Here is a 15,709-nt window from a genome sequence, read left to right on the forward strand (position 1 = left end):
GGCATGTGGACCTGGCAAGTGCACCCACTTGCTAGGCCCTAACCTTCCCTTTTCTTACATATGATGTATCCCTATGGTAGGCTCAAGGTACCCCCATGGGCAGGGTGGATTGTATGTGAAAGGTAGGACATGTGCTGGTGTATGTGACATGTCCTGATAGTTAAATACTGCCAATTTCGTTTTCCATTATTGAAAGGTTATCTGTCCCATAGGATAGAATAGAAATACTTACTATCTTACAAGTAAAACTTCCCATTGGGGGAAGATAGAGGAATAAAGTTTAGGCTCTCTGAACTCAGAATTTAATAACACATCTTTTAGTAAAGATGGTTTTTAAGTTATGTGTTTTAGAAAGTAATATATCATTGGGTACTTTTTCGTGCCCCAACTGCCGCACTGCGAAATGGGAAACTTCCCTCTTTAGATCATATCTTCCAATTTTTTCAATGTCCTCTTAAGTCATCCTTTGTACTCAATATTTTAACCTCTTTTCAATGTTCATTAACGCACTGCAGAGACAGCATCCTTTCACCTTCCATCTTTATTTTAATATCTTCAAGTGTATACTGAGTGCCCATCGAGGCTTTTTCACAGAAACACGATAATCAAAGGTGAAGTCAAACAGAGTAGGCTTGTTACTTAATATACCCAATGCATTTCAAGCCTCATTGGCTCTTCGTCAGGGGTTTCTGTAAGACATAAAAACAACTCAGCTCGGTGTTCTCTGCCAGTCTCCGCTACTCAAACATAGTCCTAAATAACTCTTCGTACGCCCAAAACTATTATCAACCACTTAACCTCACTGTTCCAATGTTGAACCCAATTGAACAAACAACACTCAGTCCCCTTATCCCCCTCCCCTCACCAGTCCTTTGTACCCTCTCTCCCTAAACTGACTAAAATAAACAAAATCAATAAAACGTGTGTCATTCATAATCCTCTCGTTTCAAGACCATCCTTTTTGCAAATAAACAATCACCCCACTATAATTCCAAACATACCCCTAATTTTTGCATACCCCAATACTTTGAAACGGTGATGAAATACCTTGCTGAAGCCGCAGCCGGCGACCTAACCTCCTCATCCATCTTTCCCATTGCCTCGAAAAATCATCTGTTCCCGCTGTCACTCAATCCGTTCGTTTTTAATCGCTTCCTCACCAGCTCACACCCAATCCTTTCAAACATTGTTAACCTCGTGACCTTCCCTCTTCAGCTGCACAAGTTACTCTCACTGTTCTCGAATGACTAATCCCACAATGTACCCTCCCATGCCTCTTACCAAAGGTGATGCGTAAACCTAAATCTAACTATTAAACCCCAAATCCATGCCCTGCCCCTTATTTCCAATATGAGTGTAGACTTAAACATCAAAATAATACTAGAAATAATATGTGATGATGCTTCAAAATAACTACATCCGTTGCTATGCAATTACGTGTTCTAAATACAATCATAACACGAAGAATTGATAAGAAATAAACAGTGCGTAAACAAAGACCAAATGGATTGACTGTCTGGTTTTGGAGTGACAGGGACTGGGGATGTGCACTCACAGTAGAAAGCCACTGAGGGGGTTGAGGTGTGCCTGGCCCTTCCTGGGTGGCTCAGAGCTGAGAGGAATGGGTCTTGGCTGCATTTAGAGTAGCGGGAGGAGATTTCCTTGCACCGGAATAGGGCCTGTCTCCCTTGCACAATGCTGTCTCCACACCCTGTGGTCATACTACACCAGTGAGGGCAGAACTGGTTTGGACTAGGCTCAGAGACCCTTGCACAAAGAGAACAAAGACAAAATGGGGTATAAGTAGTAGAACTTAAAGCTCAGAACTTTAGATCACTTCTGGGCTCAAGAGGAACCTTTGCCAAGGAGAAGAGCTAAAGAGCTGTAAGGAGGAGTACTGCCCCTTTTGGTGTTGCTGTGTGGGGTTGGTCTGTAGTTGCTGTTTCTGCCAATGAAAGGACAAAGACTGGAACTTTTTTGTGAACCTGCTTGAAGAAGAATCTCCAAGGGCCTGTGTGTGCTGACCTCCTGTTTTGAAGTCTCAGGGACACAAAGTCTTCACCCCCAGCTCCCCTGAACTCTGCTGATGAGAGTTCTGACCTGCCAGGAGGTGACTATTCCAGTTTGGGGCCTCTGGAGGTTGTTCCTGCTGTTGGAAGCTGGAAGAAATCTGAAGAGCTGAGACAATCAATGCATCGCCCTTCTTGCTGCTGTTTTACTTGACGCAGCACTGCCATGCGAGAAGAAGCTCCACACACCTCTGAGCCGCAGCAGAGACGACGCAGTGCCTGTCGCAGCCACAAGAACCGATGCATCGTGAGATTGTGGATGAAGAAACTGACACAGCGCCCCTTGCTGTCACCACATCGATTGATGATGCATCCCGGATTTCCACGCATCGCACCTGTGTGGCAAGTTTTTCCGACACATCACCCGCAGACCAGAACCGTCTTGGAGTCGACGCATCAATTCACCCTGCAGACTGGATTTGACGCATCACTTCTCCTGCGTGCAACAGAACTGTTGATTCACCTCCCCAAGGTATCAGGAACTGACAAATCTTTGTTTCTGGACACTTCCCTTCTCTGCTGGTGTTTGGCCTATGAATTTTAACGCATCTAAATGCACTTTGTGTAGAATCACGCATCCATAGTTTTCTATAGACCCAGTTGCTTGAAACCTTTGAAAAGTCATATTCTTATTACATGTATGTTGGATTTTTGTTGTTTTAATCTTGTTGAGTTTAGATAACGATATTTTATTTTTCTAAACCGGTGTGCAGTGGCGGATCCTCCGTAATGGCATAGGAGTGTCCCCCCACTGCCTGGCTCAGAGCCAGCAAATGTAAATTAAAATGATGTTCTTCCATCATCTTTATTTAAATTTGCCGGCTCTAAGCCAGCGCTGTTGGGAGGGGCTGGCCGAGGTATGGGAGCCGGAGGGGGTAGGAGGAGTGCTTGTGCATTCCACTCCCTAAGTGCATTACGTGTTTTGGCTGGTCGTATCAGGCTGACCAAAAAACACATGCACACTTAGGTTGTCTCCAGCCCAGCTGCATTGAGCAGCCGGGCTGGAGAAACACCACAGATTCCGTGGTCTGATTAGGGCGTCCTTCCTGCCTGCTCAGACCAATCCCCACACAGCTTTGCAGCGCGGGGATTGGACAGGAGTCTATCCCAGGGGCTGCTGGGACCAGCTGGCAGGAAGAGGAGATGTGGCGCAAGGAGACGCGATGCTGGAGCGCCTGGAGGCAAAAGGTAAGTTGTATTTTTATTTTTTATATTCAATCCCTCGCACGACCCCCGAGCGTGACATCCCCCCACCCCATCACCCTTTGTTTATGGCAGCCCGCCCTGCTGGTGTGGTGTCCATTTGTGGTGTTATCACTGTATTACTGTGTGTTTTGAGCACAAATACTTTACACATTGCCTTTGGAATAAGCCTGTCTGCTCATGCTAAGCTACCCAGGGGGAGAGCAGGGGTCATCTAAAGTGTGTATCCCCCTTACCCTGATTAGAAGCAAGGGTCGCTAATTGGACAAGGGTACCTATGTCTGCCAACTAGAGACACCCATTTCTAACAGCCCCTTAATCGTTTTAAAAGTTAAAATTTCCTATTAGTAGGCCTTTTTTACCGCAACCCATATTCTTTAGTCTATTAAAATCCTTGTTTGGCCATTTCGGTTCCTGACGGTCACATTTTCTGCCGCCGCTCTACGAATAAGGTAAGAGTACTTTTAAGTGATTATTTAGAGTTTTGGGAATATCAGGCATGTGTATACGGTTAGTTAGTGTAGAATAGTGTATTGGTTTGTTGTGGTGGTGTAGTTTTGTGTTAGTTTGTGTTTTATGTGTAGTGTATTTTCTTTAGTTTGTAAATGTGCTGTGTTTTATTTGTTATATTTTTTGTGTATATGTTATTTGAGGGTAGGTATATTATGTTTTTTATCATTCATTTTGGTAAGATCAGAAGAGTTTCCTTAATTTTGGATTTGTTTTCTTAAAATAAATTATTTTAGTTTTATTTGAACCAATATTACTTTTTTAATTTCCTTCTATTGCTTGGTTTTCCAGAAGCATTTTTTACTTTTATTTTTGGGGACATTAATTGTTTCCTAGACCTTTTTTTTGGGGGGGGGCACTTTATTCTCTATTTTTTGGGATTTGTTTTTGGTAAATTGGAGAAGTATTGTAGACATCATCTAAAAACTCGTAAGTTAGTTGTAATATTTTATTTTGGTGGAAAATGTTTGCCAAGGTTGTTGTTTTGCATAATACTGTCAATGTTGTGTATTGTATGTATTCCCTACATTATGTTTGCTGGTATGGATTTCCAAAAATATGTGTTTCATTGAGTGCACGTATTTATTTATTATTTTTCAGTATTACTACATGCTATTTAAATATACATGTTATTTTACACTGATTAATAAGAATAATTTAAATATTATATATAAAAATATATATTGTATTGTTTTTCTTTTAGTTTATGTTGTATATGAATTTTATTTAGATTGTTTGAGTGGTTTATAGTAGTGTTTTTGATGTACTATCTAGGTAGTGGAGCCCTTCTCATATTTATTAGTTTTTTTACTTTGCAGTGTAGCATTTTGTTTTAGGTTTAATTTGTGTTAAAGATTGTACTATTCTTATATCTTGGTAGCTTTGTTCTATTTACAAGATTTCTAGGAATTGCTATAGGGTAGTATATATTTGGCCTTTTGTGGCTTGGAAGACATCGTGCCATCATTCCACTGCATTTTTAGTTTTGGAACATGGTGGCTCATTACGCTGGGGGAATGATCGCCACCTCCGGGCTGGCAGTGGCGATCGTTCCGCCATCGTCATCAGATTTACCCTCGCCATATTATGATGGCGGTGGGTATCGTGGCAGACGGAAAGTCTGTCCGCCGCTTTTCCGCCGGTGGCAATCGTCACGATTGCCTGCCGGGCAGAGCAGGGGCACTAATATGGTGGTGGTGCCTAGCAGGCACCGTCCGCCATATTAGGATGTCGAGTGTGAAAGGCCTTTCCATGGCGGTGAAAGACTGGTGGGGATTGCATCCAGGGGCCTTTTGCGGGCCCCCCTTGTGTCTGGGGGAGGTGGGGTGCACTTGGGGGGTACCCCCCACATTTCACTGCACCAAGTGCCTGCCATGTGGTGCAGTGAAATGCCAGACATGCGATTTTAACATTGCGGCGGGTGCTGCTGTCAGTAGCTCCCGCCGCAATGTTAACTTGCAGAATGCAACCGCCATGGTGGCGGTCGCATCCTAATTCGCAGGGCGGGACCGCTGCATGTCTGGCGGTTGGTCCCAACACCGCGGGGATGGCGGGCAGGCTCAGGTCCGCCCGCCATCCTAATGAACCCCAAGGTGATTTAATAGACATTCCATCATGGTATTTGAAACTTGGTTTGGCACCTGTGGCCTGAACTGTGCAGTCTGCCTACCCAATTGTCTTCAAAATGGAGAGGACTTTGCTTTTGCTTGTGGGTTTGATAGTAGGGAGATTCTAGTCTATTAAGAGTTTTTGAGGGAAGTAATTATTCGTTTTTATTTTAAAATGTCTTAGTAATTCGCTAGTTGGGATGCAGAGCGTAAATTGGGTGTATGCTACTGTTATGCTATTCACCAAGTATGGTGTATATGTGTGTAAATGGTGGAGGGCATAATTTAAAATTGCCAACCATCCTTTGTATGAGGAGGTTATTTTATATATCTTATATTATTATTCCCCTATCATTATTTGTATTGTTGTACAAAAAAAGGGTTATTTAGTATGCATATTGGTTAGATTTTCAAAAATGTGTGTATATCTCAATATCTTGAGCGGGCAGAAGGAGTTTCTCTTGTGGGTTATTTAGTTCATGCAATTTAAATTGGAGATTCTAGACATTTGTCCTGTGGTGTGTGTTCAGGAACTTTGGGGAGTAAATTTTTATTAATTCTTGCTGTAGGTTCCTGAGAGCTAGTGCTTGTTTCTCTCTACTTCTACCTCTCTTATATTGTGGGGGTGATTGTTCTCCCTAACATTAATTAAAACATAATTTCTAATTGTAGCCCTTTCATAACAAGCATTAGCATAGTGTTTAGCACATTTCCTATTTATATTGCGGTGCTTATGCTCTCCTGGCTATGTGCATCTCCCTTGCGCATGAATAATTTTTTGCCTTTATGGGAGGTGATGTACATGGTCATTTATGGCATTGTATCTGTAAATGTTAGAATATTTATTGCTTAACATTCAAAATGCTTGTAATTTACAGCTAACAGTTGTAAAAGCATTTTCACTGTTTAGATTTTATAGTTATATGTATGCTATCCTTTTAACTTGCTGCTTTTATCTTTGCTGTGTCCAGCCCAGATGTGGATCAGGTGTTTTTTTAATTAGAGAAAGTTTTTTTTAGTTTCACATTTAAAACAATAGTTACGCTAGTTAAGGAGTGTTTGGTTTTTGGTTTGTTTCTAACATTAACAGGTTTTGAGTAGTTAAACATTTGATTATATTTACTTACGTTGTCAGTCTGATTGTCGACTTTTGGAAGTTGGTCTTTTAGGTGATCAGGACAGCGTTCTTGTTTGTAATCTTGTAAGATAACCTAAAGTTTAAAGATATAAAAAAAATATGTATTTAAGTAGTTTATTTAAAGGTAAATGTTAGTCAAATACTTTGTTTTGATTTTTAGTTAATGGATTTCATTTATTTACTTCTCAATGTAGAAGGTCCTTTTTGTGCAGGGTAGTTCCTGGAATTGAAATGTAGAATCTGGCATTGTTTGTTTCTTCTAGGCGTAGCGCTTTTGGTGCTAGGTTTAGGTGATTTTTCTGTTCCTTTTGAATAGTGCATTTTTTAATTAGTTTAAGAGTTTTAATTTTTCGGCAGTTTGTTCCTTACTTGATGGATGCTAATTAAGCTTTATGTTTAACTGTAACATATATTTGTAAATATTAAGGTTATTTATTTTAAGTGTATATAAATTAATATAATTGTTCTAGTTAATATTTTGCGTATATATGTTTGTTTATTGGTTTTAGATGATTTTCTGATGTTTAAGAACTTAAAATTGTTGTATGTTTAGTTAAGTTGCTCATTAAATGTGGTTTTAAATATAATTATATTTTTTTAGTTAGTGTTTATTTAGCTAATTTTGGAGTTTCTAAACTAATTATTAGTAAAGAAAATTGTTTTCTCTTCTTTTTAATTTATTTAAGCTGTACTTTTGTAGTCAGCATTGTTGTTTTAAAAATGTTTGTTGTTTTGTGTCTATATTTCTTAAAATGCTTGGTTATACCTTATTTATATGTTCAATTTTATAGTATGTTAGATATTGTTAAAAGTGATATTTTTGTTATTGATATTTTTGTACTTCTAGTTTGTGTGCAGGATGATGATATTTTGGTAAAAAATATTTTTGGGGCGATATTGTCATAAATCATATTGTGCCATATAACCCACCAACTAACACTATCTACTGCAAATTATCAGACATGTTTCCTTGTTGTTAAACTCACACAGACTAAAGGTTTAAAAAAACAGAAGCAGAAACTAAAAACAAGTAAAGCATAAGATATGGTAGACTACCTAACAGCGAACAAGCTAAACGAGGATGATGGAAGGACAAATGTATCCACCCATACTCCATTAATCCAATAGACATTTAAGCAGAAACTCCTATAATATCAACAGATAAAATCCATTTGGGTGGCTTTAGAGTTCTCATGCTGTCCTATGTATGAATATGAAACAAATAAATATAATAGGACCTTTATTTCTTGAGTTTTGATTCATTATGAATCCCAAATGTTAATCAAGGGGTGTACTCATTCCTCCTGAGGAGCCTACTTAACACAGAACTGTGTTGTCCAAAATCTTTCAATCTACTGGCTTAATCTAGGAAGGCAGAGTATCCGGAATCCAAATTTCAAAAGATGGAACTATATGTCCTGAAAACATATGAAACAACTCTGACAATTCCTCCAGTAAATCCCGGAAGCACAACATGCCCTCAGTAAGATCAATAGTAACACTCTTTTGAGAATCAAAAATATTAGCTAAATAGCATGCCTATTACTGATAAACAGTGACTTCCTTAGAGTATAAACAGGCCTACAGTACAAAAATGTTGGTACAAAAGGCTTGTGTGAGAAAATGCCTCTTTTTGCATGGTTACCCCCAGTTTTTGCTGAATTTTTGTTGATGGCTTTTAGACTTTGCACACCGTGGCACTTTATGTCCAGTGCTCAATAAATGTACTCTGACCCTTACACATGTATAACTTGGCTAATCCCTGATTGGCTAATTTAACTTTCTTTTACATGCATAGTATATAGTACAGTAAATACAACTATGGAATAAAAAAGGTAAATGTCAGATTTGGACTGCAGCACCTATTTTACCTCCTACTAGTGTGACTTGGAAACATAGCTTCAGACGTCTCACAGTAACCTGACTGCAAAAATCGAAAGCTGCAGTCCAACCTGTCAAAATAATCCTTTTGAAAAAAATATCCTTTTAAATATTATTAAGTCACCTCAATGCAGATCTTGTAGTCCACAAGGTAGGGTGCATTGCATTTAAATATGGTATATATAGAAATTTAAAGTCACCATGTCCCTGCTGTGACAAGCCCACAAGCACTATTTTTACTGTGGTAGGCCCTGGCTGTCCTATGCGAAATCTAGAGCACAGATTACAAAAATAATTCTGTATGTCTGGATCTGAGACCAGTTAGAACCACTCTGTTAATATTTATTAAAAGCCCACTTCAGTGGGGAATGTTGGAAATAACCATTGTTTGTGTGGTATTCTCCCAGATTTTTGCATTGACTGCTTTTGCTGGCTATAGAACTCAGTGCCCTTTATCCCTGCTAACCAGTGATAAAGTGTCTGTGCTTCCTCTTTCACCATGATGAAGTTGGCATACTTCTAATTGGCCTATATAACTTACCTATAAGTCCCTAGTTTTGGTGCCCAATGTGTACCCAGGGCCTGTAAGTTAAATGTCGCCAACGGGCTGCAGCACCCCTTGTGCTGCCCAAATCAGTGACAATGCAAACATGACTGCAGGCCTTCCATGTGTAGCTGGGCTGTTCGAGATTTAACTGCGAATGCCATCTGTCAAAATAACCCCATTCAGCAAGCCTAGAGCTTCATTTTAGATATTTATAAGCCACCCCTAGGTAGGCCTTATTACCCACAAGGCAAGAAGCAATGTATTCAAAAGTGGGACATGTAAACGTTCAATTTTAAACACGTCTTTACAGTGAAAAAGCCAGAAAAGTGACTTTCAATGTAGCAGAGTTGGCTGTGCCATAGGAAAGAACTGGGATACATTAATAAAATTAAATAATATTACCACCTCCTAGGAAACAGCTAGAAAGTTCATTCTTGGACTTTTGGGGGAATTTCTGGTGATAGGTTCCAGCTGCACATGGGGTTGTGGATGGACTAGCACCGCTTGGCAGTCGTGAACAAACCTTGCTCACACCCACAACCATTCTGAGTTCTGCTCTTCATTTTGACCTACACTGTACCCTTTTAAGCATTTCTTTCCACTTGCCAATGCTGCAATACCAGGAGTGGCATCCTCCTCCGTGCACGATCCCATTTCAAACACCCCACCTGCCCATGCCATCACTCTGTCTGTGGTCACTACTCTTCTATGCTGTTCCTGCCTGCAATGTGGGGAGGCTTGCAGGCAGCCAGTCAGTTCCAAAGGTTTTTTGCCACAAGATGTACCACTTAGTGGGCATCCTGCAGCATAAAACCCTTAGGTAATTATCAATAGGAAAGTATAGGTTTTCTCTATATAACTCCACATCTTCATAGCTTGAAGACAAATGTTTACCATCAATGTACTTATACATGGAGTTAAGAATAAGAAATCTATATGTACCTTCATATACTTACTTTCATGTTAATTTGGTAATTGATATTCTGGCTACAATATTTTTGGATTGTGGCATTTAAAACTCAATATTCTGGTGCTATAGCAAAACGTCCTGCTGTGCATCAGCCAAGTGTGAAATAAACTCCACATTCATCACTGTATTCTCTGAGGGTCTGATTACGAGTTCAGTGGTGCGGGTGCGGACCACCACGCCACACTGCAGACCCATGTGCCCACTGCCACCAGATTATGAGTTTCCTTGTGTCTGGAGGGTTTTTTGGCAGTGCCCCAGAAAATGTGCACCTCAAGGTTCCTGCATGCCATGGACTGTAAAGTCCATGCTGTGCAAGATATCGAGTGCATGCACACAGGGGTGCACATGTTGTGCCCCCCGCATGCATCATCATGCACATGGACAACAGGGGGCCCTGTAAGGTACCCTTTGTTTCAGAATCGCTAGCCTTTACATGGGGGAATAACCTTCATTATACCGCTGGTGGTCTTGAAACTCCTAATATGCATGGCGGTGCTGTAGCGGCACCACCAGCATATTACTGAGGCCCTGACTGCTGTGCTACCGGTGCAATGGCAGTCTGACTGCCCAACTTGTAATGAGGCGGTTGGACCACCAGTGCGGTGAGTGGCTGGACCGCCACCACTGCGCCCCTGCAACTTTGACGGTTCTCAGAACGCCACGCTCATAATTCGGCTCTAAATGTATTTTCGATGTGGATAGGTTTACCATCAATATAGTAAACGGCCTTTTACAAGCAAAGAGACAATCACCAAAAAATAAATACTGTCAAAAAACTAAACAAAATAGTTTTCAATATGGACAAACTGGCAGACCTTGTAAATAGTTCTATTGTAGAATGAATTGTTATTTGTAAAATGCTGTCTTTTAAAATTGTAATCAGTTCATGGATGTAGATGGTCAAGGCTGAGGTGTCCACTTGGGCTGCAATAAAGCATCTACTTCATAGATGAAGGAGTGTCTTTACAAAATGTGGTAATGACTGTGCGCAGCCCCATAAAGATGCATGCTATTCTGCTCAATATATTGCGGCCTTCCTCTGTCTCCTGGTGAGTTTGCGAAGGAACGCTGCTTCCCTGGTTGCCTTCTATGGGTTATTGGATTGGATGATTTCCTCATCTTCTGCAACAGAGGCATATTGCTGTACAGATATGGACAGGCATGTGCGCTACCCTCACACGCTCCCTACATTCCATCCGTTACATGTTTCTCTATTTTTCTAAATTAGTTTTGCAATTTTGTTGTGTTGTGCACCTTACTTTAAAATAGTTGGTACTGCTTGAACTTAGCATACACTTATTTGGGGAATTCCTGCTGCTTGTGCCATAGCTATCAGTGGATGAGCAGAGATTCTCTTAGATTGGTGTTTAAACATAACCATAATGGGTTTATGGAGTTGGGAGCAGGGATGCCTCCTCCGTTGGAGCGGAAGAGCATCGCCCCACTTAAAATCCCCCTAAACCCCTGAAAAATAAAATGGTAATTTCTTTTTCTTTCCCGTCCCGAACACAGAGTCAGTAGTGGGGCGGGGGGCGCTGCTGAGTGACAGCAGCATGTCATTCAGCAGGGAGGATGGTTTAAAGTGCGCATGTCTTTTTGGCCGGCTGTCTTTCAATGGCCAGTCACACATGCTCACCTTAAACAGCTCTAGCCCAAATGTTGTAAGACAGCTGGGTTAGAGCAAGTGCAGGCCTCCAGAGTGCTATGGCGAGCTGAGTGAGGCCACTCCCTCCGATCAGGGCGATGCTCTCATGCTGCATGAGAGAATCGTCCTGATTGGTCAAGGGAGTTGCTGCTTCCAGTTCTGGTGGTGAGAGGAGGACCGGGAGGACGTTGCATTGCGTTCAGGTAAGTTTGTATTCTTTTCGATTTTATTTTGCACGCGTGCTCTAGCCCCCCCCAGTAGATGCCAGCTGCCACTGGTCGGGAGTGGTAGCCCACCATCCAAATGAATAGCCCCACTTCTGACCTGGGGCCTCTTCAAGGGCCCTTCATGTCCTCAGGAACTTTCCCCCTCACACTCAGTGCTGTGAGTGTGCTACTAGCCAGCTGTTCACTATCTGTTGGAATGGTGCCACATACACTCACTCATTCCGAGCTGCTGGAAGAACCAGAACAGGATTTCTAGCAGCAGGCAATGAAAGGGCCTAAATCTTAAAGGCCACCAAAGCAGGAGTCAGTTTTATGAGCAAAAGAAAATTCTGTTCCTGTCGAACATGGAGTACATTAATTTTTCAGGTCCAGGATCACCGAGGTTTACCTGGTATCACGGTTTACCTGGCAGATCTCGACAGGCCAAAAACAAGCATACATTGCTATAAGGGGCCGGACTAGCCGTAGCGGGCATCGGGCGTTTCCCCGGGAAGCTGGAAGTGTGGGGGATGGTGTTTAGTGGTGGGGGCTGCTTTTGTTACTGCCGATGGTTTTGCAGCGGTGCTGCAATATCGGCCCTCAGTAACAGAAGCAGCAATGCTCACTTGGGCACTCCCCTCCCCAGGCCCCTGGAGGGCTAGTCTGACAAAATTGCCAGGGCTGCTTGGGTTCCCAGTCCAGCCCTGGGGGCCTGCCTACATATAGCAGGCAGCCCAGTGCCATTTCCACTGCCAGCCACTCTATGAAACTATATTCCTTCCAGTGGTGTAAGCTGTGGCTCCCCAGTGGGAACCCCACCACTGTCCACACTCTGAAAGCAAATGGGAAGGCATCCCATAATTGTAGCTTTCCCACCTACTTCTAAGTGAAGCTGCTAATGTTGAAATTCCAGCAGTCAGTCACACATACACATGGAAATAAAGCTTCATGAATCGACCCGAAATGCTACCTGAAGAGAAGATAAGACTGAACAAAATCTGGATTCGTTTCTGAGTGTAAATTCAGAAAAGGCAACAAAACCTAAAATGATGCGAAGCTGCAAAACAAACGCAATTAGATCAGACTTGCTGGTGACTCCTTGAACAAACCGATGTTCAACCTTGAAATTCTTTCCTTTCATTTCCCCTTTGTACATACTTGCCCTGCTGCCATCAAAGGACTCCTTTTGTTTACTCGACCTTCAGCATCGTCCTCTGGGACTCCATTCTCGCTAAACAATTACAGAGATGTCTCACTGCTGACGGGAGTCCATTCCCTTCGAACGGGAATAGTCTCTAAATATTAATGCAGTGGATAGAGCCGCTTGGCGGGCTTCAGGCCCGACACTCGCTCCCTCCTGCTCCTAACTAGAGCCAAGGGCTGGGTGAAGGTGCCACACGCGACGGGAAGATTCCAACAACACGCTGGGGTGGTGATGCCCATTCCCAAAACAAAACATATTTTAATTCCTATAAATCTCAGCAAAAATAAATAAAAGACAATACCTTTAATATAAGTAATAGCACACTACAATAGTTTTGATTGTGCTTTTGAGACGGTATATAAAATATAGTACAGTTGTGCCTAATGTAGAGTAAGACACTTGAGTAATTGTGAATTTAATGTGGTATTCAATCGAGATAGTATATTTGTGCCTAACATTTAAATAACCAAATAATGAAAATTGACTGGTTTCAATGTCATTATTAGATTTGGGGATTTTTTTCTATACCACAGCCTCTCATGCCACTCAACTCCAAAATTCACAAAATCACCCGCACTCAGTCACGCAGAAAGTCACTATTTGCAAATATTCATGAGAAAACTTGTCTTTGGTCGCACAAAACAATCACACTACTCGTTTCCCACCGCTTGCAAAAATGACTGCCCTAAGCCAAATACCCACTCATCAAACAGCACTCAGAAGAGCTTTCCACAACAGCAACTACCACTCTTAAATAGCACTCACCCACACACATGCAAATCCCATTTCCAGCACTTATTGCCTTAAATCACTCATCGAGCCATCCACTGCGAATAACCCTCTCTTAAAGCCACTTACATCACTACTCGAGCTGAAATACTTTTAACTTTGACAGGGGGCCATCAATATCACATGTGGCACCTAGTCAGCAGTCTCACTTTTCATCCAAAGACATCCAAGTGAACTAAGATGACCAGCTTTAAAGAGTCCTTTAAAAACGACTCCGCGTCAAAGTAAGCTAAGGTATGACATCGTTTGGCAAGACTTTTATGGAGCACAGTATTCTCTCGGAGACTTCCTGGCACTGCCACGCATGCTTCAGAGATGCCCAGCTTCGTCTGATACTAATAGAAGAGAGAGAGAAAAGTCTGGCGGTTAATGTATACGAGGGATGCATGGATGGCTGGCTGCATTACTGGTTGTGAAACTACACACTCCTGGTGGCTCTCTGGGCCCTGTGCACTAACCCTGCCACCTGTTTTGAGAAATTGTTTATTTCTCAGCCTGATCCGGGATGTATTTGTTAACCTGGTTAGCTGATTCCTGAAACAAATTTCGGATGCCAGTGTCTACCCTTTGTGTAGTAACCCAGTTACATGGTTGCTGGAGCTTCATATTAATATTTCTGATGCCCTGGCTTTCCGGCATCGATCCCCGCTGCTCCCTTGTACCCTCCCAATTATCTCTTGTTGCTCTGTTCCAAGTTCCAGTTCTATTTGCTTTCATTCACCATTCCCCTTTTAGTGTTAGCCCCTTTGGATGTATTGATAATTTCCCTTTCCTGTCCAGTTACACTGATGGGCACTGTGTTTTCTTAAATGGGTGCCTGTAGGTAGCTTTTGTCCACGATGGCCGGCTGCCAGTAGGCAGGTGCCAAGCACTTCTACTTGCTCGGTATTCCACATTGCCGAAATCTGATTGTCCACGCCCCTAATTAAGGAACTGAAGGTTCCCAAGAGATGGACAAAATGTCACAAAGGGGTTGATTACGAGTTTTGGTGGTGCAGTGGCGGGCGGTATGCCACTGCCACGCTCCTGCACCGCCAAGTGTCAGATTATGACTTTAAAGTGGTCGGGTGGAGTGGCGGTCCCGTGGTGGTGCCTCTTTCAAAGGTGTTGGCGCCTTTCAAAAAGTCACTGCAATGGGAATGCCACAAAAGGTTCCTGCATGGCATGGACTCAAAAGTCCACGCCGTGCAGGAAATGGTGTGCATGCACATGTTATGCCCCCCAGTGTGCATCCGCTGCAAAACTGCCAGGGAATGGCAGTTACCTGGCAGCATCGACCGTACCAGGGAGGTTAGACCACACAACTCGTAATGGGGCGGTCAGACGGCTGGTGCAGCAGTGGCTTCACTGCCACAGCCTTAGACCCGGCGACTCTGGTGGTCCTCGGACTGCCAGACTTGTAATCGGGCCTTAAATATATGCATAATTCAGCCATTCTTTCACATTATGTAGGTTGTTTAGAATGATACAATCATCTGCAATAGGAGTTTTACACACACTGAAATTCCACTCTTTAAACGTTTTATCACCTGTTCGAATACTTTTGTATTGTAGGTGTTGGACAGGCCTCACAGACGGCTTGCTCCCTCCCCGCTCGACAGGGCCCGAACTCCGGCCCACCTGGCATATCCCCACGACAAGCACCTGTACTCCGTCTCCCGACGGACCCTCTGCCCTCGGACCCCTACTCATCACGGGGTCCAGCCCCACCGGCTTCCCCGGCCGGGTCAAGCCGCCATCTGGGGCCCTGCACCACGCGGCCGCATGGCCTCCCCTCGACCCTAACCCCGGGCCTGGCCGGCCCGACATCCCGGCACCACCATCCACCCAGGAGGTGAGCGGACCACTTGGCAAGTCAATGGGAGAACGAACTGTCAAGGGCTCTCCCCCGCCAGGTGCCGATCGCCCCCAGCTCCCCCAGGCACTGGCTCCACCCCCTG

At 43.0% G+C, this 15,709-nt stretch overlaps 1 protein-coding gene across 3 annotated transcripts in view; it reads right to left on the bottom strand.

Moving 5' to 3' along the window:
• The window catches only part of IGF1 (insulin like growth factor 1), a 422,585-nt gene that overhangs the window by 146,729 nt on the left and 260,147 nt on the right, over nt 1-15,709 (bottom strand). The window contains exon 4 of one of the 3 annotated variants that reach the window (XM_085653234.1): nt 6,517-6,600. The exons of the other annotated variants lie outside the window; for them this stretch is intronic. Coding sequence (XP_085509360.1) covers nt 6,517-6,600 — 84 coding nt within the window. The remainder of the gene's footprint in view (nt 1-6,516; nt 6,601-15,709) is intronic. 3 annotated transcript variants of the gene reach the window in all.

This window comes from Triturus cristatus, chromosome 4_1 (assembly GCF_964204655.1).
Source record: "Triturus cristatus chromosome 4_1, aTriCri1.1, whole genome shotgun sequence".
Taxonomy (NCBI): Eukaryota; Metazoa; Chordata; class Amphibia; order Caudata; family Salamandridae; genus Triturus; species Triturus cristatus.